The sequence below is a fragment of the Schistocerca gregaria genome, chromosome 8, assembly GCF_023897955.1.
Source record: "Schistocerca gregaria isolate iqSchGreg1 chromosome 8, iqSchGreg1.2, whole genome shotgun sequence".
Lineage (NCBI taxonomy): Eukaryota > Metazoa > Arthropoda > Insecta > Orthoptera > Acrididae > Schistocerca > Schistocerca gregaria.
Genome location: NC_064927.1, coordinates 194,786,388 through 194,814,383, shown reverse-complemented (window position 1 = coordinate 194,814,383; position 27,996 = coordinate 194,786,388). Strand labels below are relative to the sequence as shown.

Sequence of the window (27,996 nt, the reverse complement as noted above, 5' to 3'; positions counted from 1 at the left end):
ACTAATAATCACTGAACACTCCATAAATCTAATAAGTTTATTGTAAATTGTTATACTTGAAGAAATCGAACATCAGGAGATTTACATTTTTAGCTTAATGTACATTCTTCATTGAGTACTGTCAGACTGTTGATATCAGCAAAATACAGGGAATTTTAGTTAAACCATGTTATATTTCTATAGGCTGCAAGACGTTTTTGTGCAATAGAATTCAAATTCTTGATTGGACAGAATAGATTTTCTCCATGCAGCAATTACATTATAAAGGCTAATTCACATTGGCTGTCATGTCTCATTATGTCAAAACATTCCATAATGTATTTAAAATGGTTGCTTTAACAAAGGCCGTGTCGACATCTGCTAACATCGGAAGTTAACATATTTTCGCCGTGCTTCATTGACATAGAAGTGGATTTTGTGCTTTTATTTCTTCTTAATCTTTATTTTATTATTGTGCTTTGTTTTTGTGGCAAATCGGAAATGTTCCACGATTTGGATACTTTTTGCATTGAGTGTTCTTCCAAAAGGGGGATCAGATACCTAAAAACCGAAAATTATTTAGCTTTTACAATAACATAACAGAGCTGATGCCCACAGTTACATAAATAAAAAGTTACGTTGATGAACCAGTTTTCAGTGTATAACGCTTTAAATGAGAACTTCAGCTCTAATGAAGAAGAAAAATACCGTTGTTTATGATAGAAATAGTTAAATAAGGGAAAAATGTAATGGGTAAGGTGTGCTCTGTCTGTTCCCTTAGAACTATTGTTTGATGTATTTGTGTGTATATATTTTCGCTAGCATATAAATATCGATTTTTTGAAATGTTGTTTCATTTCTCAGAACTTTGTTCTAAGCAAACTGGCATGTAACATCTTGATGTGATGATGCCATAATGTGATGTGGCTTGACATCCAGTGTAAATTGGCATTAACCTGTTGCAATGTTAGTGTGTAACTTGTGAACTATGTTTAGTGTACAGCACTATCGATAGTTCACCTCCAGTGTGACATTTTTCTGTTTTCACCTGGTGGTAGAATACTACTGACGCAATGTAGCTGGGAAGTTCCATAGTAGTCAGTTCACTCACAGGAGCATAGATCTGAGTGCAGTGATGAGGTAATTAATCGTCAGTGGGTGTACAAGAACGTCATGGAATGAGACAGGCAATGCACTTGCATGTTTATTTAAAGCAGTTAGTGCAGAAGTGATTTATATTTGTGAATGCCTGCCATGTCATGTTGACCATTCCATATGCATTGTACAGGGACCTGAACTGCAAGGAATAATCTCGCAAGTGTTGTCTTGAGCATTCTATACAGACCTGAGAAATGTTATCGTAATATCTGAAACTGAAGTGACTGATTATCACAATAGGCAGAATATAAATATACTCGAGAAAAACTGGTCGCTAGAATTGTGTAAGAGGGCTATAAAAGAGATTCTAATATGTTTAAATTATTAGTATATGAGAATTACAGTCAGTTAAAGTAATATTTCAGAATAGAAATTGTACACTGGCAGAAATGAGTTACTAGCAGCCAACCCTCTGCAACTGAATTGTAGCCTTGTACCTGAACATTATAGTATTTCCAGCATCGATAGTGCCACTGAGGAGGAAGCATCTCGCCTTGAAAATATAGGTAGGTGAGTGAGGACGTTGTCAAGAAGTATTCCCACATCTCACTGTGCAATACAGAGTGAGAACATCATTACTCTTGCAAATATAACGTTATTTATATCGGAGCAGCCTGCTAATACCCATTGTTAAAATCTGTAAGAATAGAGTGTGAGTCTATTTGCCACCTTTGACACTACTGGTGCTCTGTTTAGAAGTACATCTAACTTTTTACCACTATTTTGAGTACATTGTTGTCCTAACAGCTACTGTTTCTTAACAGTTGTAACAAAGAGATAATTTGTTTTTGCTTGGACAATTTTCAGTTTTGATCTGATTGCAGTTTTACATGTCTACAGGCAAGGATGGACACACTTTGCTATCAAGATACTCAGGCTAAAGAAGGAGGAAGAAAATGGAATAACGACTTTAAAATGAAGTTTTTACGTAACATAATATGTTGTATAATATAATATTTACATGATGTAATATATGCATAAGTTTTTACATAACATAATACTAATCATGTCATTACTGCAGGACAAGCATTTATTGGGACTGTCTGGATGCAACATTTTATAGCCATTCTGTGGAAAGTTACAGATTTCTGAGCCAGAACAAATAGTTGTCCCCTTCATCAACATACAAGCTGTCCACACCTAGAACAGAAAAAAATCAATATGTTAGACTCTATGATTGGAATTTGCAAAACTTATTTATTGCATACAAACGGAACAAGTTGTCATCTGATACAACACTTCCCTTGGGTATGCCTTTGATTTTCCATACTCTTCCACATCATGCGATTTTAACACACTGGAGGCACTTCTTTAGAGAATCAGAATTATTTGTTCGTTTTATGAAATAAGAAGTAACCACAACTGTAATAACAGTAAATGGTGTTATTAAATATACATGAATGGCATGTTTTTCACAACACAGTAAAGGAACAAATTAACCTATCAAATGACAGGTTCTCATTTCATTTCAGTGCATTCATCACTTTGAGTTTCATTTCAGAAGGGAACGGAAGGAGAGAATAGAGATCATAGAACTGTTACACTGGCGGAATGGCAGTAATAGCGGATGCAGCTGGGGAAAATACGAAGAACACAGTTTGGCGATCATGTGTACATTTTCCACTCAATTTCTGTATGAACAGTGAGAAATCTCTACAGTCTCCCCAGCGATAATCTCTGGCATAATAAAGCCATTTGTTTGGAAACTAGTGGTGTTTTCCTATTAGGAATTAAAACATATTCCTATCAAATAGCAAGTCTGTTTGCTTATAAGTCTCTTCTGTGTCTTGTTTATGTGCTTGTTTACAACCGACCTTCTCGCTTCCCCACCAAAAAGAATAGAAATCGGATAGCTTTGCTTGCAAAACAGCAGACGCTTCAAAATATTAGCAAAAGCTCATTTAACCAAAACATTGTTCAAGACCCAGAACTCAAGTTAAATAAACTGCAGAATACAAGTGTTGCGCTAACTATGAACATAACTGAGCTCAGGCTCTAGGGAAGCAGAGAGCAAAATAACAATCATAATAAAACTAAATGAAATTACATTACTGTGAAATAAAAACGAAACAGTAATGCAAATAGAGACAATGCATTCGAAAGGTCATATCTCTGTACATATGTGAAATCAGGTTCTGCTGCTGGGTATATGCAGCAAGAATGCCTCTAACTTAATTAGACCTCCAGGTGAATAAGTGGTCAATGACACATAAGGATATGTGCTTCATCTTTATGCTAGAGTTCGTCAATTTATCAAAGGTAGTGGCTGGAGAGTGTCAGCCTTTCAGCAGCCCAGGGCCAGATATTTTTTTGTGAGTGAGAGATTTGCAGAAAGTGCTGGATAGGGCAGCAGTTGAATAGTCTTCCATGGTAGGACAGGGCAGCATGGACTATATGCAGTCTTGCTTTATCTTGTTAAATAATAATATCACAGTGCTCTAGAAAACAAGCCTTGGCCAGCAGACTTAATGTCCCTGGAATGTAATGGATGTTCTCCAAATTACCAACTACATGAAAGAGATATGCTCATACTGCGTATACAGTGGCATCTTATACCATCATGCAAAGTGTTGGCCTAACATGTGATAATGCATGCAGTCTGGCAATTTTAGTTGTCCTCAGACCCTTTATACATGGATGCATCCAATGTAATCCTCTCTCTACTGTCTCGCCAAGGGAAATTGAGACAATGGTCACCATGCCAACAGTCCACGGCGGTCTAGACGTCGTCGAACTGTCTGTGTGAATACTTGACTTGCTGCAAACAAGCCTGTTTCCTTGCTCACGTAATGTGATATGGCTGTATAATCTGCACAATTGAGCAAACCATATATTTCTCTTCTTGGGCACTAGTCACATGGGATTGTTGAGTATGGGTCTTCTGAGCCCCTTAATTCCACATTTTCATGACCGTCATGGGTGTCTGACCAACACAAGCAGAAATATCACAGAACAATAAACTACACTATTAATAGGCTGTGTCCCAATCACTCTGCATTCCAACACAAGGTATAAACATTCTCGTTTTTACACTATGTGTAACACGATGTTCTCAAAACACTCAAACACAATTTGAGGAAATCATTGCATAACATTTTCATACACAGAGAATGCAGGTGATGTTACAGCTAGCTATTTTATGTGGCTGCAGTGATGCATATCAAAGCATGTAGTACATTTCGTACGGATGCTTGAGGTGTTTTACATGTACCTTCATGATATTACAATTTTGGAGGCCATCAGTATATGTGAACTACATGACCGACCTACTTCTGTGTGATTTCATCTAGAGATCGCGCTACTACATCAAAGTCAGCAGCGCAAATCAGTACCACAGAGATTAGCAAGAGCTTGCTGCAATATGGAAGGTGCTCCAGAATACCAAGCCTCCCTCTCAGCAAAGGAGTGCCCTCACACTGAGGTCAATGTACGAGTAGTGTGAAGCATTCAACAGCTAAGCCCCAATTTGTTAGCTCAGCTTCAGAGTCAACAACATCATGAATGAACAGAGATCTTGAAGTTTTGGAAGACCATGTACTTTAATTAAAGTTGAACATTGTACTCTAGGAGAACAGTTTGTGATTGTATCCATCAAGTGATAATTTCATACTCAATAACATTTGTAAATATTCTACACTGTCCTGTTGCAAAGGACAATCTCAACTTCAGTAAATCTTTTTATTCATCCATGTAATAATGTGATCTCATATTTCACCTTTTGTAGTTGAAAATGAACCATCTCACAGAGCACTCAAAGAACCTACAGTTGTGGGCAGGTCTTAATGTCCCAGGTTTTGTTTTTACTGATTATTTAATCGAAATTCTTTACATAGTTTCCCATTTTTTGTGTAAATGGATCTGATATTTAGGGTCTGTGGGTTTATTGTGACGTGTCCATTAAATAGTCCCTGCGCTATCCACGTAAATTTGTCGATGTCGTTGTCGTTGAAATCGATAACTGGACTGAACTAGATGGAGCGAGACTGTGTCTAACATGTACGAGGAGTGGAGTTCAAATATCACGTGGACCATCCTCTTTTAGCTTCTAGCTATGTCATGTGAACATCAGAATAGATCCTTCAATACAGCCCTCCTGCATCAGCTGGTAGCCCATTTTTATCAGCTACAGTATTGTCTGTAGAATTCTCTCGCACTGTGGAATTTCTAGAACCATGCATAGATTTTTTCTTGAAGCTGCTCCAGCTGCCGTCTGTTAGGTGTTTCTTTGGCACTCTTATGCCAATGAAGAAAACTTGATAAAATTTCGTGTAGCCCTTTTCTTTTCTTCCATCAATACAATGTGATCAGGATAAAAAGTTGTCAGAAAAACATTCTGGTTTTTGGTCGTTTTGCCAACTTCCTCAAAAGATAAAGGACAGTTTCTTATTATACGCCAAAAAAATTCACCCTGACAGTTTCTTTTTTCAAATAAATAGATTTCCATGGCACTATAAATCCTTCTGAGATCATTTTCCTAGACATTTGACAGTCGTGATTGATTCCAGTAGTTGCTTGACGATTTTGTAATCAATGAATATGTAGTACTTTTGCCTATTTGCGCAAGGTGTAGCCTTGTATCACTTGGTATGGTTCAAATACCAACACTGACCTGCTTTTGGAGCTGACTGCTGTTTTGGCTAATGAAGAGGTCAAGCATAATTTTAGATTTAGTAAGATACGTGAGAGACTACACACTTGCACACATTTTTAATTCGATTTTTAGTGACATCTCAGTTAAGCACCACAACTCTACACCCATATCTAAAGATGGGTCTAACCAGCTGCTCAATGATTTATCACCGAATTTACTGTATGTGATTCAGAGTCACATGAAGTCTTGAGTGGTAGCAGCTCAATGTAATACAAACCTTATTTGTCTTTGGATGGATTCATCCGAAATTGAAAGTAGCTAAAGCAATTCTTATTGCACAGAATGGAAATCTGTTTGTATTGTCAACAGGTAGCATGTTTCTTTTTACTTCTGCTAAGCCACAATCACTTATAATATACACGAATTGTCACATATCAAAAATTTGCAGCTACCATTGCTAGTCTTGATACCTTACCACAGTTATTCGCTCATGATACATGCGCATTTACTCCACGGTTTAGTGTCTCACATTGAGAATGGATGAAAGGTTGTCAGCCAAAACATCGACACAAGAATTAATAATATCCTGGATGCACTCACGAAAAATGATGGAATACAAGAGTGTATCCATGTCCTTAGCAGGTAACACCTCATACTGATTTTGATAGCGGAGATCAGTTTCAAACAAAATGATAGTTCAATCACTTAATGTTTGTTATATGTGGGTTATCACCACTGAGTTCATAAATAGTTAACTGGTGTTTCGTGGCATAATACTTTCTATTTCTGTTACCGTTTCTAATGAGCCTTGTCAATGTGACGCAAACCCTAAGGAAGGAAGGAAGCTTTTCAATCAGGGTACTGGGTGACAAGATGCAGTGGTTCAAAACTATCCAGTCGTCCAGATTTAGGTTCCTTGTTTTCCCTAAATTATCTAAGGCAAATGCTGGGATGGATTGTTTGAAAAAGTCATAGGTGATAAAGAGCCGTTTCCTCGGAAATGAGGAGATTGTGTTCTGTAGCTTCAGGAAGTAAACCACTACATGGATTTCAAGTACTTTAGATTTCCAATAATGATAGTTCTCCATGTCCTAGTGAGGAGATAGATTTTTCATATATTATCAAATAACGTTGTGACTACTTGCAGTGATTGATTTGGGTACAGAAATGGGTAGACAATATATCAAAAGACTTTGCTTACAGTACACTGCATGCCTAAATAAATTCACTTGATATGACCATGAAGTTGTTTGCCTGTATCACCACTGCCGCTGGACATAACTTCAGCCATGTGGCAGGGAACATGCCACTTCCAAAAGATGCACATTTTGAATAGATAGGGAATCCTATGCAGCAGACTGCTCCAACATTTCTCTATTAGGCACTGGTGTCAACGCCCACATGTGTGCTCTTTACCTACCATTGCGATGGAACAGCCAGCTGTACAGTATTCTAAGGGTATCAGGTGTCCTCTGATGTTACAATGCCTTTGACAGACTTCAAATTAACTAAATAATTCATACAGTTGGTAAAGTAAGCAAGAATATTGCAGGTGCAGTGGACATACCAACAGGAGTGAGGAGTTCATTGCCAGGTGGGCTGGCAGGGTCAGGCAGCTGTGGTGTTTGGTAGATCAGCCAGAACAGGTAATTGGCAGGGTCCTCCCTGTGGCCAGCCAGCATCGTGATGTAGTGCCCGTAGGGCCACTCTGTAGCCTCAAACCTGTGAATTAATTCCACTGCTACAGTCCTGTGTCCAAGTTTCCTTCACAGAATAGGAATATTTTCATTGTTTTGATACCAGAAGAATGTTTCCTCTTTGGAATCTAATATTAGGTAAATATGTCATCTTCAAGATGATACCACAAATAAAATTATAAGAGATGTCGTATCATGTAGACATTTAACTGCGGTGTGCAAACAAGGCATTTATTTAAGGATCGATGCATATCCCAACTCAGCTTCATGGTCGAGGTCACTAATACACACTTGAGCAACAACTCTCGATTGAGATCCTGGTGGTAGAAAAAACTTTCACTGCAAGTGTTTGAGTGACAAGGGGAGCAGAAGTGGAGGAATGAGGCTTTTGGCAGTTATAATTGCGCCAATTAAGAATGAAAGAGTCATATGTGGTTGTTGGTTGCAAGACCCTGTGAGGTAGGTTCAGTCATGTTATTGGAAAGGCTGTGCATATTTGCTTCTTTTCCAGCAATGTGTGAAAACTGTGTCTTGAGTGTATGTGTGAGAGTAGGTCACTGTAACAGATGTGTGGATAGTATGGCGTCATGGCACATGGCCTACTTCTTTTGACTAGAAGCAGGAATGTCGCTGATCTTAACATCCCCATTTGATGGACTGTTAATCATTAACAGTGTTATATGCTTTTAGTAAATGAGACACAGTGGAAAGATTTGTAATTTAACTAAGCGGATTGGGGCAAAGTCTGGTGACAACCCCCTCTCCTCTCCTCGCCAGCCAAGTACGGATGGTGAAAATGTCTTCTACCACCAGGATTCGAATTTACAATCTCTGAGTCGAGCACCCCTACGTAGGGATACATGAGAAAGCTCAGAAATGGAGGCGAATTATTTGTGCAAGTGTTCTGTGCTATATTCAAGATCTTTCCACAGTGTCTCATGGAGAGAAGGTATATGACACTATTGGTAGTGATCTGTCCATATGATAGGGATGTTAAGTTCAACTGCCCACTTAGTGCTATTGGAGAGAAGCAGTCTGTGAAATGGTATCAGGTTTTAGTCTTTTCCTTCTTTCATTGTTATCAACAAGTCAGACATGATATAGCACTCTACAGACAATCATTACAGTCACTTACACTGGACATATACACTTAACATTCATAATATGCAACTCTCCCAAGCGCTTTCATATTGAAAGGCTTGCACAACACTGTGAAACACACAAATCTGTTCTTTTATTCTGTATATACCCCGTGATGAGGTATCAGTTTCTACAATTAGGGTAGTATTTAGGATTCAATAACGTATGCAGTGGAAAAATATTTGTCATACAAATAGAGTATTTGTTGTACAGACTTTGGCATGCAACTATTGGAACACGGTATGTCCTGTAGAGCAAAACTAAGTGGTAAATGATAAGTAGCAAGGGTGTTCGGGTGGTAGAAGTCGTCGATATTATACGAATCCAGCTTATAAAGACTCTTTGAATACCCAGATGCAGCATCGATATTTCGGTACATTTAGAGGTATCGCAAGTCAATTCCCTTGTCTCAATAGTTGTATCCTTAAGCCCAAACAGTTTCGAGACTGGATTAATAAATAACAGAGACAAGGTGAGATGGTAGTTCAGGTGTTTTACATTGTCGATCATACAACTATGTAAAGCTGTATGAGAGGTGCTTGTTTGGGGTATTGTACGACCCACACATCACTTTGACTTGGATGTCAGTTATATTGTTAATGCATTGACCTCTCTTGTAAATTTCTGCACTTCGTCATTTTGTGGTACAGCCGTACTGATGACACGAAGTCTCCTCACCTGAAGTGATTTTTTTTTCCAGATCTTGGAATATGTCCACACATCTTTGTTTTTATTTGGGAGTCAAAGTGTGCATGACATAATTTGCACATCTCTTTCTCTTCTTCAAATCGTGCTATAGAATGTATTGAACGCCTTATTTAGATATGTTTCATTGCAAATTGTTTCACAACGAAGTTGACACACTATAGCCACACGTTCAGTACTTGACACAGCCTTCTCGCAACTGACTGGTCGAATGCACGTCTGTTGTTTACAGATGTTAGTTCAAGCTACCAGCGTAATTACTGCACTAACGTCGCTTATATGTCAGAAATTAATCACTCTCTGAATTTTTAGGACAGACGGTGTATTCTCCAGTGGTAGTAAGAGAGTACTTTCCGATACACTCACGGTCAGTTACACCAGACTTCAAAACGTTAATCTCGTCACCATTTGACAGAATCACTCAATATCTTCGGCATGGAAAAAAACAGGTAACAGTACATACTCTGAACAAAGCGTAACGAGACTTCGTTAATGTCAAAGAATGAAGGGGTGTTACACATTGCAAGAAGTTGCTGAGGGGACATTTTTTCTGAATACTGTGTCACGATGAGACAGTGACATTATCAAATCAAAAATCACTTCGGCGAAATCTCTGATTCAATCATTAACCAGTGCAATTAGTTTGTTTGGCCACAACCCACAGCACGTATATAAATATACGTTTTATAAATTGAAACACCTTTTTATTGCCGCAAAAAAGGCGTTTCAATTTATAAAACTAAGATTACAAGCTGTTACAACAACTAAGAAACATACGTCGTATTCTCTGTCTGAATTTTCTGAAGACTCACTGATAATGCTCGTCTATCGAAGCGGCGAGGATCATAACGTCATAGAAGGATGTGTTGCGCACAGGGTGAAGTAAAAGGGTGTACTTCTCCGATACGTTCGTTCCCACCCAGATGGAATATGTGATGGTCACGTGCGGGTCCTTACGATGGTCCACGCCAATGATGTCTGCCACTCTGAGGCGATCTGCAACTGTTTAACGAAATTAAGTCAGGTACAAATGTCTCTACGTCATTATAGTTTTGTGTGATCACACAAAGTAAAAGATAATCGATCTAATTAAATACTTAGAGATAAGATTATGGATAACTTAATATGGAAGCATTGCATATGAAAAGTTATGAAGGAGCCGAACCAAGTACTGAGTTTTAGTCAGAGAAAACTTAGAAGGTGCAACAAATCCACAAAAGAAACTGCCTATACTACACTTGTTCGTTCTCTTGTGGAGTACTGCTGCATCGTATGCGATCCTTACCAGATGGGACTAACAGAAAACAATAGAAATGTTAAAGAAAGGACAACTTGCTTTGCATTATCACTAAATAGGGGAGACAGCGTCACAGTTATGGTAAGTGAGTTCGAGTGGCAATCATTAAAAGTAAAATGCTTATTGTTTTCCTTTTCACAAACTTACAATCAATAACTTTCTCCTCTGAATGCCAAAATCTATTGTTGACTTCCACATGAAATAAGAGGAACTAGTGTCAATTTTAACCACATGTATTCGAGAATAGGGAAATAATTTGAAGGTGATTCTATGATCCCTGTACCCTACTTAAGTGTGAATTGCAGAGTAATCATAAAGATTATATAAATGTGGAATAGCCAACGCCTTTTACTGACAAGCTATTCATATGAAAATTAAGTACTTAATTGAGGAAGCCTGGTAAACAAATGCACAAAACATGAGAGCACTGTTCAAGCTACAAAAAAAGGGCTACAAGGATAGCAACAAAAAATAGCAATGAGGTCCACTGTTAAAAGCTGCTCAAAATATTGAGGGTTTTACGCCATGTGAGTATATTATTTACCAATTAGTTACACACACAAAATAACCTTGGTAATTATTCGTCAAATAACTCTTTCCTATGGCCACAAAACAAGATCTAGATTTAACTTGCACTTACCAAGAAAGAACAAGTTGAAACCAGCATCTTCTACCAAAGAATAAAATTGCAGAATAAATTGCTCAAATTCGTTACTAAAAGGAACACATTTAAACAGCTGCTAAAAAGTATCGATTATGCAAAACATTCAATAAAATGAAATGTCAATTACATTTCATAAAATACGGATATGGTCAAAAATGTAATATAAGTAAACCACTAAACTCCCGATTATTTATAGAATCGAACTGCCATGTATAAAACAGCTTCAGACATCTGATTGCCTTACAAATCAGTCAATGAGTTAAATTTTAATGCTAAGCATATGAGCGACAAAAAGTTTAGGAAAGATTTTAAAGATCATTGGAAGTCGCTAAGTGCTGTCATTATCAAACACTGGATGAGTATAGTGTGGGTAAAAGCACTCCATATTGAGCAATGTCTAGTTTTTTAAACATCTAAATGCTTATGACATCATAACTCTTGATCTGTGAATCATAAGAGACAGAATTTTACAGATACATTTATTGGTATATGCATTGCATTAGGCATTAGTAGTGAGGACGTAATAAATTAAAATGGTATGTCTGATGTTCAAGTTTCATTGCATGAACACCAAAAAAAGAGTAAATGAACTTTTCTCTGTTCATCATTTTGTGAGGGTGTCAACAAGGAAAAGCGCTTGTTGGAAGTTGCTAAATGCTCTTATTCACAAATACTGGAGGATATATTGTGGGTAATTGTTACACCATGAGTTACACTGCCCAAGACATATAGGCCTACATAGTTTCTAACTGTAATACATAGCTTACTGTATTATACTTTTAACATAAGATTTTATCTCTCAAACAGTAGAATATCACAGCATTATAAATTTTTAAATTCGGTGAATAATTACAGGAAATACTGAAAATCAAATATTTGTTACCCCTGGATAGTGCTAGACTGGCAGCTGGCAACTGAGACCATGGACCATAAAACATGAGTCAGGTTAGCTGTATAGTAAGAGAGATAGTAATAAAACATCTTTCTAATTTCACAACTCACTTTCGGAGTCTAACAGCTACCTTTCTGTAGCACCTTATATGAAAGCTATGCAAGAGGTAATGCCAACACCATGCAATCTTTCTAAAATCAAATACGTACTATTATGGAGGAATAATGACTCATTGTTTCAGGCGAGCATATAAGAGGTTGCGCTGTACAAAGCAGAAAACAAGTCCATTTCACTTTGAGAAATAATTTCTTTGTAAGCATGTATAAACAGTACAGTCCTGTACACTAATGATTCATCAAAGGAGATTGCCTTTTTTATTTTTATTTACTGGCCTTATATTCGAGAGAACGGAGTTTGTTCTTCCCATCTGGTCATTCTGAATTAAGTATTCCATGGTTTACCTAATTTACTGTTTAAATGAATTATGTTTTCTCGTTTTTCAGCTGTAATACCATACCTTGTCCAATATCCTTGAAAAACTGACCGCTAAATAAGTCAAATTACTACTACTAATATATTAAAACTGAGGTTGCATATCTGATTGATCTAATTTTTTGTCTCATATTAAGTATTAATAAGTGAGACCTACAACATTTTTTAAACATTTATACACATAAATGTGAAACTACTTCTCCATTCTCCATAGATCACTCAAACTTTCATTTATTATTTCCACACATCTATGAAGGCACTAAGAACTAGAAAACAAATATGCACATTGGACTGTGCAGGTGGAGGCTCCGATTTTGGTGGGCACGTCCCTTAGATACACTATGTGATCAAAAGTATCCAGACACATGGCTGAAATGATTTACAAATTCGTGGCACCCTCCATCGGTAATGCTGGAATTCAATACGGTGTTACCCCACCCTCAGCCTTGATGACAGCTTCCACTCTCGCAGGCATACGTTCAATAAGCTACTGGAATGTTTCTTGGGGAATGGCAGCCCATTCTTCACGGAGCGCTGCACTGAGGAGAGGCTGATGCCTGGCACGAAGTCGGTGCTCCAAAACATCCCGAAGATGTTCTTAGGATTCAGGGCAGGACTCTGTACAGGCCAGTCCATTACAGGGATGTTATTTTCGTGTAACCACTCCACTACAGGCCGTGCATTATGAACAGGTGGTCGTTCGTGTTGAAAGATGCAATCGACATCCCCGAATTGACCTTCAACAGCGGGGACCAAGAAGGCGCTTAAAACATCAATGTAGGCATGTGCTGCGATAGTGCCACGCAAAACAACAAGGGGTGCAAGCACCCTCCAATAGAAACATGACCACAACATAACACCATAGCTTCCGAATTTTACTGTTGGCATTACACACTCTGGCAGATGACGTTCACTGGGCACTCGCCATAACCACACGCTGCCATAAGATCGTCACATTGTGTACCGTGATTCGTGACTTCACAAAACGTTTTTCCTCTGTTTAACTGTCCAATGTTTACGCTCCTTACACCAAGCGGGGCGACTTCAGGCATTTACCGGCGAGTTGTGTCGCTTATGAGCACCCGTTCGACCATAAAATCTGTTTTCTCACCTCCCACCTAACAGTCGTAGTACTTGCAGTGTATCCTGATGCCGTTTGGAATTCATGTGTGGTAGTCTGGTTAGATGTCTGCCTATGACACATTACGAACCTCTTCAACTATTGGCGGTCTGTATCAGTCAACAGACGAGGCCAGCCTGTACGCTTTTGTGCTGTACGTGTCCCATCACGTTTCCACTTCACTATCACATCGGAAAAAGTGGACCTAGAGATGTTTAGGAGTGTGGAAATCTAGCGTACAGACGCATGACATAAGTAACACCCATCACCTGACCACGTTTGAAGTCCGTGAGTTCCGCGGAGCGCCCCATTCTGCTCTCTCACGATGTCTGGTGACTACTGGGGTCGCTGGTGTGAAGTACCTGGCAGTAGGTGGCAGCAAAATGCACCTCATATGAAAAACCTATGTTTTTGGGCGTGTCACGTACTTTTGATCGCATAGTTTATCTACATCTACGTACATAATACACAAACCACCATACGTTGCACGGCGGAATGTACCTTGTACCACTACTGGTTATTTCCTCCTCTGTTTCACTCGCAAATAGAACGAGGGGAAAACTACTGTCTAAAAGCCTCAATATGAGCCCAAATTTCCCGTATCTTTTCTTCGTGGTCCTCATGCAAAATGTACATTGTCGGCAGTAGAATCATTCTACAGTCGGCCTCAAATGCCCGTTCTCTAAATTTGTGTAATAGTGTCTAGCAGAATTGCGCAAAATAGCATCGTGTTTCTCTCAGGGATTTGCATATGAGTTCCAGAGGGATCTCCATAATATTTGCATCCTGATTGAACCTACCGGTAACAAATCTAGCATCCCATCTCCGAGCTGCTTCAGTGTCTTTCTTTAATCCAGCCAAACACTCGAACGGTACTCAAGAATGGATCGCACTAGTATTCTATATGCAGTCTCCTCCATGGATGAACCACACTTTCCCAAAATTTTACCAATAAAACGAAATCGAGCATTCGTTTTCCCTACTATCAACCTGACGTGCACAATTCAAGATGGTGGCAAGCCACGTCACTCTTATCAGTCACTGACAAGCCACCCCTCCCTTATCAGTGACATGATCATCATCATGTGGCACTTCACGAAATGCCCCTCCCCTCCCCTCCTCTTACACTGTACCTCTCCTGTCCCACCCCTCTACAGCCAATAACAGCATACTATTAAAACGAAACAGCCGATCACAGCTTAGAATTTTAGAGGGCATGAAAATGAAACAGCCAGTCACAAAGTAGCCTCAGAGCTGCCGTCTTGGGCATGCTCAGAAGTATTCGAATGATCGGAGTCTTTTCATGTCATTTACAACAGTAACTTAAAAGAACCGTATATGTGGTGTATCCTGCAATATATGAGGCCTGTTCAAAAAATTCCGGAACTTTGTCCACAAAATTTTTCTACAATTAAGTTTTACTTATTGTGTGCATGGGTGCATGGTCTCCTTCGAAATAAGCAGTTTTGGCATGCCTCTTGCTGCTTCGCGCGAGCGCCGTCTTAGAAATTTCTTTTATCTCGTCTATCGTTGCAGATCTTTGTACTTTCAAGGGGGTTTTCAACTTTAGAAATAAAAAAAAAAGTCAGCAGGGGTCAGGTGAAGCGGCGCAGTGATTTTGTTTCTTGTGCTATAGTCACGCACTAACAGGGATGAATGAGCGCCTCATCGTGACGCAAGACCCATGAAATGTATCGATACATTTCAGGACGCTTCCTTCTCACATTTTCTCGCGGGCATCGCAACACTTCCCGATAGCACCATCGACTAACAGTTTGTCCCTGTGGCACGACTTCATGATGAAATAATCCTTCAAAGTCCAAGAAAACTATCAGCATGTTTCGGAGATTTGACATGACCTAACGAGCTCTTATTGGCCTTGGAGAACATTGCTCGGCCCATTGTAAAGACTGAACCCTGGTCTCAATATCATAACCGTAGACACACATCTCTTCATCAAATACGATTCTCTTAAGAGATTCTGGTCGTATGTGAAGCATGTTAGCCGCAAGAAACAATCAATGCCTTCTCTGCGCAACAGCAATGGAGATACTATCGAAGAATTGCTGCCAATGTAGAGTTACTAAACGAAGCCTTCCGAAATGCCTTCACAAAAGAAGACGAAGAAATATTCCAGAATTCGAATCTAGAACAGATGCCAACATGAGTAACGTAGAAGTAAATGTCCTCAGAGTAGTGAAGCAACTTAAATCACTTAACAAAACAAGTCTTCTGGTCCAGACTGTATACCAATTACGTTCCTTTCGGAGTATGCTGATGCATTAGCTCCATACTTAACAATCATATTCAACTGTTCGCTCGACGAAAGATCCGTACCCAAAGACTGGAAAGTTGGACACGTCACACTAATATTCAAGAAAGGTAGTAGGAGTAATCCACTAAATTACGGGCCCATATCGTAAACGTCGATATGCTGCAGGGTTTTAGAACATATATTGTGTTAGAATTTTATGAATTAGCTCAAAGAAAATGGTCTTCTGACACACAGTCAACATGGGTTTAGAAAACATCGTTCCTGTGAAACACAACTAGCTCTTTATTCACATGAAGTGTTGAGTGCTATTGACAAGTGATTTGAGATAGATACCGTATTTCTGGATTTCCGGAAGGCTTTTGACACTGTACCACACAAGCAGCTCATAGTGAAATTGCGTTCTTATTGAATATCGTCTCAGTTATGTGACTGGATTTTTGATTTCCTGTCAGAGAGATCATAGTTCGTAGTAATTGAAGGAAAGTCATGGAGTAAAACAGAAGCGATTTCTGGCGTTCCCCAAGGTAGTGTTACAGGCCATTTGCTGTTCCTTATCTATATAAACGATTTTAACAGCTGTTGACAAAAACTCATTGGAAGTAGAAATAGATACTGTAATGTCCCAAATTACTAGCTGGTTTCAAAGAAATAAAATAATAATAAATAAAGAAAAAACTGTCTTTATGAATTTCCACTCTTCTCCACATGTGCAAAACTTTGTTACAGTACCATACCTTGAAAATATGTTATTGAACTCGGTTACTGACACTAAGGTTCTAGGCCTATGGGTACAAGATAATTTAAAATGGGACTGTCATATAAAAGAACTTGAGAAAATACTTTCAAAAGCTTGTTATGCTCTGCGTGTGTTAAATAAAAGTGCAAGCGAGTCAACAGTTATTCAGGCGTATTATGCATACTTCCATGCACTACTTCGATATGGGCTCATCTTCTGGGGAAATTCAGCCACCGGCATAAAGACCTTTAGGATGCAGAAAAGAGCAATCAGGGCTATCTGCAACCTACGAAAACTGGAAACATGTAGACCACATTTCATCCAGATGAAAATAATGAGCCTACCGAGCCTTTACATATGTGAGTGTATCCTGTTTGCAAATGAGTATCTCTTAAACCAAACTGGACATCTTCAACAAAATAAGCATATACACAGTCACATCACAAGAAACAAAAATAATATCCACATGCCACAGTGTAGAACAGCACTGTATAAAAAAGTGTATCACAGATAACAGTTCAACTACATAACAGCCTACGCAGTGATTTAAAATCACAACAACATAATTTTTTTTAAAACATAATCTTGAATCATTTCTAGTGGAAAAATGTTTTTACTCTGTAAAAGAATTTTTAAATTACAAAAAATAGCCTTGTAAACAATGATTATATAATAATGGTTAAGTTCGAATTTCTATATTTGTCACTTATAAATTATGATTGTTATCTGTAATTAATTTTATCGTGCTCTCTCTCTCTCTCTCTCTCTCTCTCTCTCTCTCTCTCTCTCTCTCTCTCTCTCTGTGTGTGTGTGTGTGTGTGAGTGTGTGTGTTTCTGATCCTTTCGCAATTTTGACTTGTCCTATATTCAATGTACTGTTTAAGTATGTAATGAATCAAATGGACAAATATATAAATGAATGAATGAATTTGGGAAACAATATGAGCAGTCGTCTTCGGTTTTTTGCAGATGACGCTGTCGGTTATCGACCAATAACGTCATCAGATTATCAAAACACACTGCAAAACGATTCAGAAGAAATATCGGAATGGTGCGAAAAGTGGCAATTGACCTTAAATAACGAAAAGTGTTAAGTCATCCACATGAGTGCTAAAAGGAACTCGTTAAACTTCGTTTACACGATAAATCAGCCGTAAATTCAACTAAATACCTAGGTATTACAATTACGAACATCTTATATTGGAGGGAACACACAGAAAATGTTGTGGAGAAGTCTAACCAAAGACTGCGTTTTATTGTCAGGACACTTAGAAAATGTAAGAGACCTACTAAGGAGACTACCTACACTATGCTTGTCCGTCCTCTTTTAGAATACTGCTGTGCGGTGTGGGATCCTTGTCAGATAGGACTGACGGAGTATATTGAAAAAGTTCAAAGAAAGGCAGCACGTTTCGTATTATAGCGAAATGTGGGTGAGAGTGTCACTGAAATGAAACAGGATTTGGGCTGGACATCATTAAAAGAAAGGTGTTTTTCGTTGCGACGGAATCTTCTCACGAAATTCCAATCACCAACTTTCTCCTCCGAATGCGAAAATATTTTGTTGACAGCGACCTACACAGGGAGAAACGATCACCACGATAAAATAAGGGAAATCAGAGCTCGTACGGAAAGATATAGGTGTTCGTTCTTTCCGCGTGCTATACGAGATTGGAATAAAAGAGAATTGTGAAGATGTTTCGATGATTCTCTGCCAGGCACTTATATGTGATTTACAGAGTATCGATGTAGATGTACAGGAAGATTTTTAATAGACCAGACAATAACAAAAAATATCTGCAGTGCAAGACTCTAAACCCCCGTGAGTAACTTCTGTATGAAATGAAAGCGGTATTGCGGGAGGAAGCCGACATAGCTAAATTTGAAAATCTGGAGTGTATCATTGTATTCAGTTCTGCAGAAAGTCCACTGAAAATGAAATATTCGCCTGTAGAATAGCGCATACCTGTATCTACAACGGTTTAAGAAATGTGACCCAAGTGCAAGTCATTTTTTCCGTCTGGTGTTCACAGAGTGAATGTGGCAGTTTCTTTGAAATGAGTGCATATTATTAATCACGAATATTATGAGGGAGTGCGTGAACAGGGATGGAAGTGAAAAGTGGCACAAGCTTTAGCTGGCTGCGTATGTCGTGTTTCATGCATCTATCTCGCAGTAAATAACGTTTTTTTAAACTTAGGTACACGTAGCATACCAGTGATAATTAGCTCATTTTGCCTCTTCCGTTTTCATACCTGTGATTGCACCGCTGAAGTTGGTAACACTCAGAGAGCAGTCTATGCTGCCTCTAATTCGATTTTTATCGATTTAGTTACTCTCATCAGCTACATCGCCAGAATAATGCTCTTAGAGTGCATGTAAATATTCACCCAACATATTCTGTGCTGCATGCTTAACTGAAAGTTTCCTCATGACACTCGAATTGCCTGAAAATGGCAAAAAGTCGGCTTTCCGGCATGTCACGCCTTCTGGACAACGCCACCCTGCTGCCTATTGTCAATCAACGGTTATGTGACACCACGAGAGGGAGATCAACTCGTAGCACCGACATCTCACCAGTCGCCCACGCCTACATGTGTCACTGATTCCATCATATGGTGAAATAAAGTAGTTTATTCTCTTCCCCCCTTAGATACCCAATCACTGTATCTTGTCAGTGCCCTCTGATAGTTGCATTGATTATTTGTACATGACTATAATTTTTATACATATGCCCCTGCTTTATTAATTTTCATTTATTCCATTTGCTTGACATTTATTAATCTGAATTTTACTAAATGTTGGCGGTAGGCGTGGGGACATCCCATTTGCAATTGCATGTCGATTTCCTTATCCATTTTATTGCATTTTTGGAACCCGATGTGGAGACATTTAGATCCCCTTACAGTATAATGTGTTACTTCTTCAACATACAGGGTGATTCTCTTTAACGTTTGAAAACCTCTGAAGCGACGTAGATGATACTGAGACAAGTAATTTAATATAAGACACGGTGGGCTGTAAATGCCGGGAAATACCGCAAAAGCGGATGACAAGTGTTCAGTATGTGACATCACCAGATGACAGCACGGGCAGCTGTTGAATCTATCGGTCTGTCGCACATCATTATCCAATTACAAGTGAGGTGTTTACGTCGGTGTGGCTCTGCGCCTACGTGTGCGATTTAGCGCTTGTGGCCCAGGATCCGAGTCTTGCGTCTGGCAGGTAGTATTGTTTTCATTGCGTGAGACAGTAATGTGTTTACATTATGGTACTGATTTGTTAAATTATTTACCAGTTGCGCACTCTTTGCTGGTTTATTGCAAAGTATAGCACAACAAAAACATTTTCTTTACTGAATAACGTCTGAAAAAAAAAATAAAAAAGGGGGGGGGGGGACAGAAGGACACAAACAAACAAAAGAACAGCTTTTGCTTTGTTACAGCGAGGATAATATTTTTATAACTTCTACGTTTCCAAGAGGTCACATTCACGAAAGGTGTTCGAAATTTGCACCGTTTGCTTGACTGCAAGAAATGCATCGCTCCATCGTCCAACGCATAGACTCGAAGGTCTCCTCCATATCTTCGATGTGAAGTATTACGTTCAGTATTTGTCATCCACTTTAGGGGTATTTCCTGACGTTTGCGCCCCATGTGTCTAGTATTAAATTAATTGTCTCAGTATCACATACGTGGCCTCCTTTTTTTAAATGTTAATAAGAATCGTTCTGTATAGATGATCCATAAGATCTTTTGTCTACGTTAGTAAAGCTATTTTGTACGAATTGTGTATCAAGAACAAATATGATAGCCGAGACAGTAAACCTACCTGTGTGCACCTCTGCTGTGGCATCAGACAGTCCCCTCGATTTTGCGGATCCATTATCATTACCCTGCACCTGTGGACAACCACAATGTAGATCTCCATTACATCACATAACATATATCTCCTGACAAAACATTTGCTACATAGCATGTTACTTGGAATGAATACTCTCCTACACAAACTATGGAAGAATTTTGCATCCATGAGACCTATCCAGCACTGTGTTACCTGTGTATAGGATACTATTTCACGCCGACGACTGCGATGACACGTCACATCAGGGATTCTATGAGATACTACAGAGCTACTGTTTATTTATTTCCTCTACCTTGCAGTCTAGTGTGCTACAAAAGACAGTGTTTTCTTAGTACGATAGTATTTCTACTTTCAAGTGAGTCTGAATAATAATAACAGTGAAGGCAATTTTACAAGACAGCACAAAATAAAATATGTTCTTGGCTCAATGAAACATTCAGACGGTAAGTTACATACACGATTTGTATAAAAAGTAATGAGACTGAGATTGTGAATCAAAATTTATTGCAGATGTCGCTACAGCCACTTAGTACTGCCGCATGGGTTAGCCGTGCGGTCTGCAGTGCCTTGTCACGGTCTGCGTGGCTCCCCCGTGGGAGGTTCGAGTCCTCCCTTGGGCATGGGTGTGTGTGTTGTCTTAGCGTAAATTAGATGAAGGGATGCATAAACTTAGGGACCGATGACCTCAGCAGTTTGGTCCCATTAGACCTTACCACAAATTTCCAAACTTAGTACTCTTCAATGTATGACCATTGAGAGTCAACAACGCGCTGCAAACGAGATTTCCACGCTTCCAAGGCTGCCACGAACACTGAGTCCGGAATGGCCTTCAAAGCCCTCATTGGGGCAGCTTGGACCGCTTCAGGGTCCCATGACAGTGTCCTCTCAATGAAGTTTCTAGTTTGAAGAACAAAAAAAAGTCGGGTGATGCCACATCAGGACTGTAGGGGGGCTGCGGAATCGTTGGAATCCTTTTCTTGGCTAGGTATCTGGCCACCATGAAGCAGGTGTGACTTGGCACGCTGTCATTATGCAGCTTCGAATCATCGACGATGGCTGGCTTTCAGTCTCTTGAGCACTTCACAATAAAAAGCACTGTTGACAGTTTGGCCTTGGGGTACAAACTCATGATCAACCACGCCCCTGACGTCGAAAAACACAATCAACATGGCTTTCACCTTCGATTTGCTCATGTGAGCCTTTTTGGACATGGAGATGCTGCAGTGGCCATTTGACACTCATGCTTTTTGTCTCAGGTTCATACTGAAACATCCTGGTTTCGTCTCCGGTGATAATCTTATCCAAAAATTCCGGATCAGCTTCAAGGCTCTGGAGATTGTCTTGGCAGGCGTCCACACGTGCTTGCTTATGAACATCTGACAAAATCTTCGGGACCATCTTGGCGCAGATCTTCCTTATCGATAATTCTTTAGTGCACTCTCGTTTTATCAAGTACGAGGTTGTCTGTCATCGTCCTGACACTCATCCAACGGTTGGTGTCCAGTGTCGGTGGCCGACACATATCCAACGTTTCCGTATCCGAGTTTCCTACTTTCACACAAAATTTGATGGCGTAAAGTTGCTTGTTCGTTTGCTGCATGTTGCGCCACGACTGTTGGCTTTGCGACATGTCCACTCAACGCACGATGCTGCTGAGACAAGAGCCGGCAGGCGACTGGCACGCAGCTCGTTTTCGACGAACCACCCCCCACCACCAATTCCTCCAGGCGAGCACGCACTGCGAAGTACAGTCGCCTCAGCAAAAAATCGGTCTCGTTACTTTTTATACAAACCCTGTACTGCTGGAGTCTACGAAATCGGCTGCGAGTGTGAACTAGTGCATATAAGCAAGAAGAGCGACCAATTAGTACACGGGTATTTATGTTCAGATGAACATGATGATTGTAGCAAACAAATAGTCCATACATTTCAAGAACCCTGCATGCTGGTGACACAGCCGCTTACCTTGAGGAGGAAGATTATAAAGTCGATATAAATAGTGAAGGGACCCGCTACCATGAATAGAGAAGATGGGTATAGGCTTCCAGCGTCTTGGCTGCAAGGCGTTGAGCGCTACCAGCAGAACGGCCCGCAGACCTGCCGTGGCGTCTCAGTGTGATAGGGTCCTAACAGTGCTGTGGGTCAGTAACTTTCACGTAGCAAGCCCTGGAGGTCGCAGCAGTCGAACACAGACAGAGTACTGGCAAATCTCAGTCGCCATAAGACATCAGGTAAACAGCGCTATGCCACAACTGTTGCCCGTTTCTTATTTGCCTAGCTCCACAAATGACAAGAAATAAAGCAAACATCAATGAGGTTGTCTAACACCCCTCCTCCTCGTCCTCTATACCCCAACAGATCACGAAAACAGCTTCTTCCACTAGTGTATAGGAATCAAAGCGAGGTGGCGCAGTGGTTAGCACACTGGACTCGCATTCGGGAGGACGACGGTTCAATCCCGTCTCCAGCCATCCTGATTTAGGTTTTCCGTGATTTCCCTAAATCGTTTCAGGCAAATGCCGGGATGGTTCCTTTGAAAGGGCACGGCCGATTTCCTTCCCAATCCTTCCCTAACCCGAGCTTGCGCTCCATCTCTAATGACCTCGTTGTCGACGGGACGTTAAACACTAACCACCACCACCTCTTCTCATTCACAGTAAAGGTTGGAGTCCCTTAGCTCGCAGTAACTGACTCACTAGAAGCTACCTACTCTTCTAGATTTTGAATCTGTTAGTCAAAACCGCTCTGTTGTTGCATCAGACTGTCATCACCTCCAGGACACCCATCGTCAACAGTGCTTGCAAAATCGTCGCCGAGAGGTCAGCTTGTTCTGTCGCAGACGGACCTTACCGCCATCGCCAGATTGCTACACGATGACCAACGCATCAGAATGACATCGTCCGTAACTGCTGACACAACAAAAACAGCCGCAGTCTACAGCTACCTGGTCAGCAACTACCTTTCAAACATTCGCAGAGTCTGTTAATAACACTTTAGCACCATCAGGGGCGCCGCTGACAGCCCAGGCCACAGCAGCAGCTCCATCAACGCCAGGTCTCTCAGCAGCAGCCACATCATGGCCAGTAGCGTCATAAGTCGCAGCACACCAGCAACAGCAGCAGCCACAGTCACACTATCACCTGGAGCAGCCCCGACACTGCAGGCCACAACATTAGCGAAGGCACTTATGCCGATACCAGCAGGTAAACATTTCCTACACCCAGTCATTCAGCAGTCTCCCTTCCACATCCAGCCTAAAACTGGCACTAAACCTAACAAAAGGCCGAGTGCCAGCGACTCCCAGATACTGCTGACATGCAGGTCGAAACATCTCACGACAGCAACACCCAGTACATTCCTTTCCGCTTTTGGTCAGTAGATTTGACCCAAAATTTCTCAATCCAAAGACACTCCTACTAACTCACATTCAGCGCTACATACAAACAATGCAAGTATAGCAACTCATCCCTATGAGAAATTCCATCACCATTTAAACTAACGATCCTTATTCCCATTCACCCATCGTCCAAATTATTCCCTCTTTTGGAGCAATTCTATCATTACAACCCTTACAAACTCTCCACCTGAACAACCCCAGCCTCCATGCCGACCCATCATCATTAAAACTAACGATCCTCATTCCCATTCACCCATCGTCCAAATTATCCCTCTTTTGGAGGCAATTCTATCATTACAACCCTTACAAACTCTCCGCCTAAACAACCCCAGCCTCCATGCCGACCCCTCGCATCAACAGTAGTGATCAAAAAGATCAACTTAGAGTACACCGACGAGGAGATCGAAAGCGAACTCAACTCGAAACAAGGAAACAATGTGCGCCAGGCACTCCATATTCAAAGAGATAATGGACCTCGCTTCTAAATAAAAGTGTTCTGAGAATCACCCGACACCACTGACATATTTATCAAACGTGGGGCCTTGATTTATTGCAAGAAGCATCCTGTAGAAGCTTCTCAATCCATTACCCAAACATAGAAGACTCAATGATGCCTCCAATACAATGACCATCTGACACCAAATTGCAGACTTTAAAAACTATTCCAGCAGTACTTTCGTAAACTTCCTAGATGTTGCACAAGTCACAATTACACTTCTTAAATTTATGAGTCAAGTCGTTAACTCTTTTTTGAGCAATCCGACTTAATTTTCCGAACGATTCCTGCACACGTAAGAGAACGTGTTAGAGTATCTTTCCTGATAGAGTTACAGTGTGCTGTGCTGTGAAGAAATGACTGATTTTGTTCAAATCTATTTTCGCTCCTTATTCTATAGGTTGACTGGTACTTGCAGAGGGTCTGATCGATACTGGTTACATAATCGACGTGAAAATTATGGGTGAGTACTTTCATCTGTATCTGGAATCATTCCGTAGCTATACAATTATTTGGAATTTTTAATACGTACTACTTTCGAATAATTTTGCATGCCGCATACTACTCAATGATATTCTGTACGATTAAAGTGAAAGAGAAAGGGTACATGGGCAGTGTTTGAAACCGTACCGCCATGGTCGTTGCCGTGAACCTTAGCTCCTGCATCACACTCGGACTCTCGAAGCACAATTATAATTACAGATAGAGGAGATACGCATTAAACTTCAACACTGATACTGTAGGGAACAACGGGCAATCGAATGAAAAGCCGTTACCCTTGTACTCAGAACAGGTCCCTTTATAACATACCTAAATCTGATCCAATCCGCAATTAACAGGTCTGATGGTCCCCTAGTTGGTGTGGGACGACATGTGTAACTTACATTCTGAAGTCCCTGCGTATATATGGTTGCTTATAGAAGATCTGATTTGTAATTTACACTATTGGCCATTAAAATTGCTACACCAAGAAGAAATGCAGATGATAAACGAATATTCATTGGACAAATATATTATAGTAGAACTGCCATGTGATTATATTTTCACGTAATTTGTGTGCATAGATCCTGAGAAATTATTACCCAGAAGAACCACCTCTGGCCGTAAGAACGGCCTTGTTAGCCTGGGCATTGAGTCAAACAGAGCTTGGATGGCGTGTACGGGAACAGCTGCCCATGCAGCTTCAACACGATACCACAGTTCATCAAGAGTAGTGCCTGGCGTATTGTGACGAGCCTGTTGCTCGGCCCCCATTGACGAGATGTTTTCTATTGGTGAGAGATCTGGAGAATGTGCTGGCCAGGGCAGCAGTCGAACATTTTCTGTATCCAGAAAGCCCCGTACAGGATCTGCAACATGCGGTCGTGCATTATCCTGCTGAAATGTAGGGTTTCGCAAGGACTGAATGAAGGGTACAGACAAGGGTCGTAACACATCTGAAACGTAACGTCCACTATTCACAAGTGCCGTCAATGCTAACCGAGACGTGTAACCAATGGCACCCCATACCATCACGCCGGGTGATACGCCAGTATTGGGATGACCAATACACACTTCCAATGTGCGTTCACCGCGATGTCGCCAAACACGAATGCGACCATCATGATGCTGTAAACAGAACCTGGATTCATCTGAAAAAATGACGTTTTGCCATTCGTGCACCCAGGTTCGTCGTTGAGTACCCCATCGCAGACGCTCCTGTTTGTGATGCAGCGTCAAGGGTAAAAGCAGCCATGGTCTCCGAGCTGATAATCCATGCTGCTGAAAGCGTCGTCGAACTGTTCGTGCAGATGGTTGTTGTCTTGCAAACGTCGCCATCTGTTGACTCAGGGATCGAGACGTGGTTGCACGATCCGTTACAGCCATGCGGATAAGATGCCTGTCATCTCGACTGCAAGTGATACGAGGCCGTTGCGATCCAGCACGGCGTTCCGTATTACGCTCCTGAACCCACCGGTTCCATATTCTGCTAACAGTCATTGGATCTCGACCAACGCGAGCTGCAATGTCGCTATACGATAAACCGCAATCGCGATAGGGTACAATCCGACCTTTATCAAAGTCGGAAACGTGATGGTACGCATTTATCCTCCTTAAACGAGGCATCACAACAACGTTTCATCAGGCAACGCCTGTCAACTTCTGTTTGAGTATGAGAAATTGGTTGGAAACCTTCCTCGTGTCAGCAAGTTATAGGTGTCGCCACTGGCGCCAGTCTTGCGTGAATGCTCTGAAAAGCTAATAATTTGTATGTGACAGCATCTCGTTCTTGCCGGTTACATTTCGCCTCTGTAGCACGTCATCTTCGTGGTGTAGCAATTTTAATGGCCAGTAGTGTAGTTTCCTAATATTTTACTTCTTCCCATCTCCTTCTTTTTAAACAGATCATCTGCTGGCGATGAGTCGAACCCGATAATGATGCCAATTTTGCGATCCTAGACGGATGTGAATAGTAAAAATTTTACAATAGTTTCCCGGTGTGCCTAGTCTGTGTAAGAATTTTCCAGACCACGACGGCTTTCTCACCTCTGTCGCCGGCGGACCGGCGCGGACGGAGAGAAGGCAACTGCTGATTACCAAAATCGACGCCAGCGACATGGTCTGCGACGTCTGCAGCCGTGTCCTTCACTACCACGCAGATAACTGGTACCGCAGCGGCTGGAGCGGCGCACTTGAAGGAGTGTGGGCCAGGAAGTTCAGACAAATAAAGATCGCGTGTCGCAACGTCGTTGCAGAGTGAAAGCCATACTGTGTCACTTCCTGCTTATTGGTATTATACCTGTCACGCATCTTGTTATGCTGCAAGAGATCATTACAGTGCTTTTCTTTCCGCCCAGTAAACGCATTTCTGTGGCTTTAAGCGTTGTAGCACAATAATGTTTAACTCGTACTGTAGATTATCCAATTGCAGATTATCAGGTTTTCGGATTATCTGTCCATATTTCGGAGATTTCTGAGGAAATAAAAACAAAACCTGACGTTTAGTATCACAAATAAAACGAATTCTTTCACTTACAATACACTGTCACGACACCTGACTTAGTTATGCCACCAGAAGAAAGTACAGACAGCACCCTCAACTTCTCTGCCTCGTGATGACTGGGTGTTGTGTGATGCCCTTAGGTTAGTTAGGTTTAAGTAGTTATAAGTTCTAGCGAACTGATGACCATATGTGTTAAGTCCCACAGTGCTCAGAGCCATTTGAACCATTTGAGCACTCTCAACGTCGGATATGCAAACAAAACATTATGAGCACTGTTCAGTGCGAGATCTAGTGCTGCCTGGTGGTGTTATGGTAATGCAACGCGGTAAGGAAAATACACCCTCTGATCAAAAGCGTACTACACCCCTGCAGTGTAGGCAAATTAGACTTTTGCTAATCAATAAATATGCACAAACTGGAAATAATTTCAGTCGATGTTAAGCATCCTAATAAGAGGTAGATGAGTTTTCGACGATTTCTGGCTTATGCTAAACATTTGAGGGACGAAAA

General features: G+C 40.7%; 1 protein-coding gene across 1 annotated transcript; it reads right to left on the bottom strand.

Annotated features, from left to right (window-relative positions):
- Positions 1 to 23: 23 nt before the first annotated feature.
- On the bottom strand, positions 24 to 27,174 carry LOC126284530 (uncharacterized protein CG3556-like). The gene is made up of 5 exons (XM_049983528.1): positions 27,030 to 27,174; positions 20,578 to 20,647; positions 10,083 to 10,272; positions 7,296 to 7,450; positions 24 to 2,277 (listed from the first exon to the last, which is right to left on the bottom strand). The coding sequence occupies exons 1-5, from the start codon at positions 27,099 to 27,101 to the stop codon at positions 2,216 to 2,218; spliced, it is 549 nt and encodes a 182-aa protein (XP_049839485.1). The 5' UTR covers positions 27,102 to 27,174; the 3' UTR covers positions 24 to 2,215.
- Between the last annotated feature and the right edge of the window lie 822 nt (positions 27,175 to 27,996).

What these genes read in the sequence shown, in the direction of transcription:
- LOC126284530 (XM_049983528.1), bottom strand. Translation starts at nt 27,101, where the DNA reads ATGTCGCTGGCGTCGATTTTGGTAATCAGCAGTTGCCTTCTCTCCGTC. An exon ending in TCGATAGACGAGCATTATCA is followed by an intron (nt 7,451 to 10,082) that starts GTGAGTCTTCAG and finishes ATTAATTCACAG; the next exon opens with GTTTGAGGCTACAGAGTGGC. An exon ending in TGAACTCCTCACTCCTGTTG is followed by an intron (nt 2,278 to 7,295) that starts GTATGTCCACTG and finishes TTTCTGTTCTAG; the next exon opens with GTGTGGACAGCTTGTATGTT.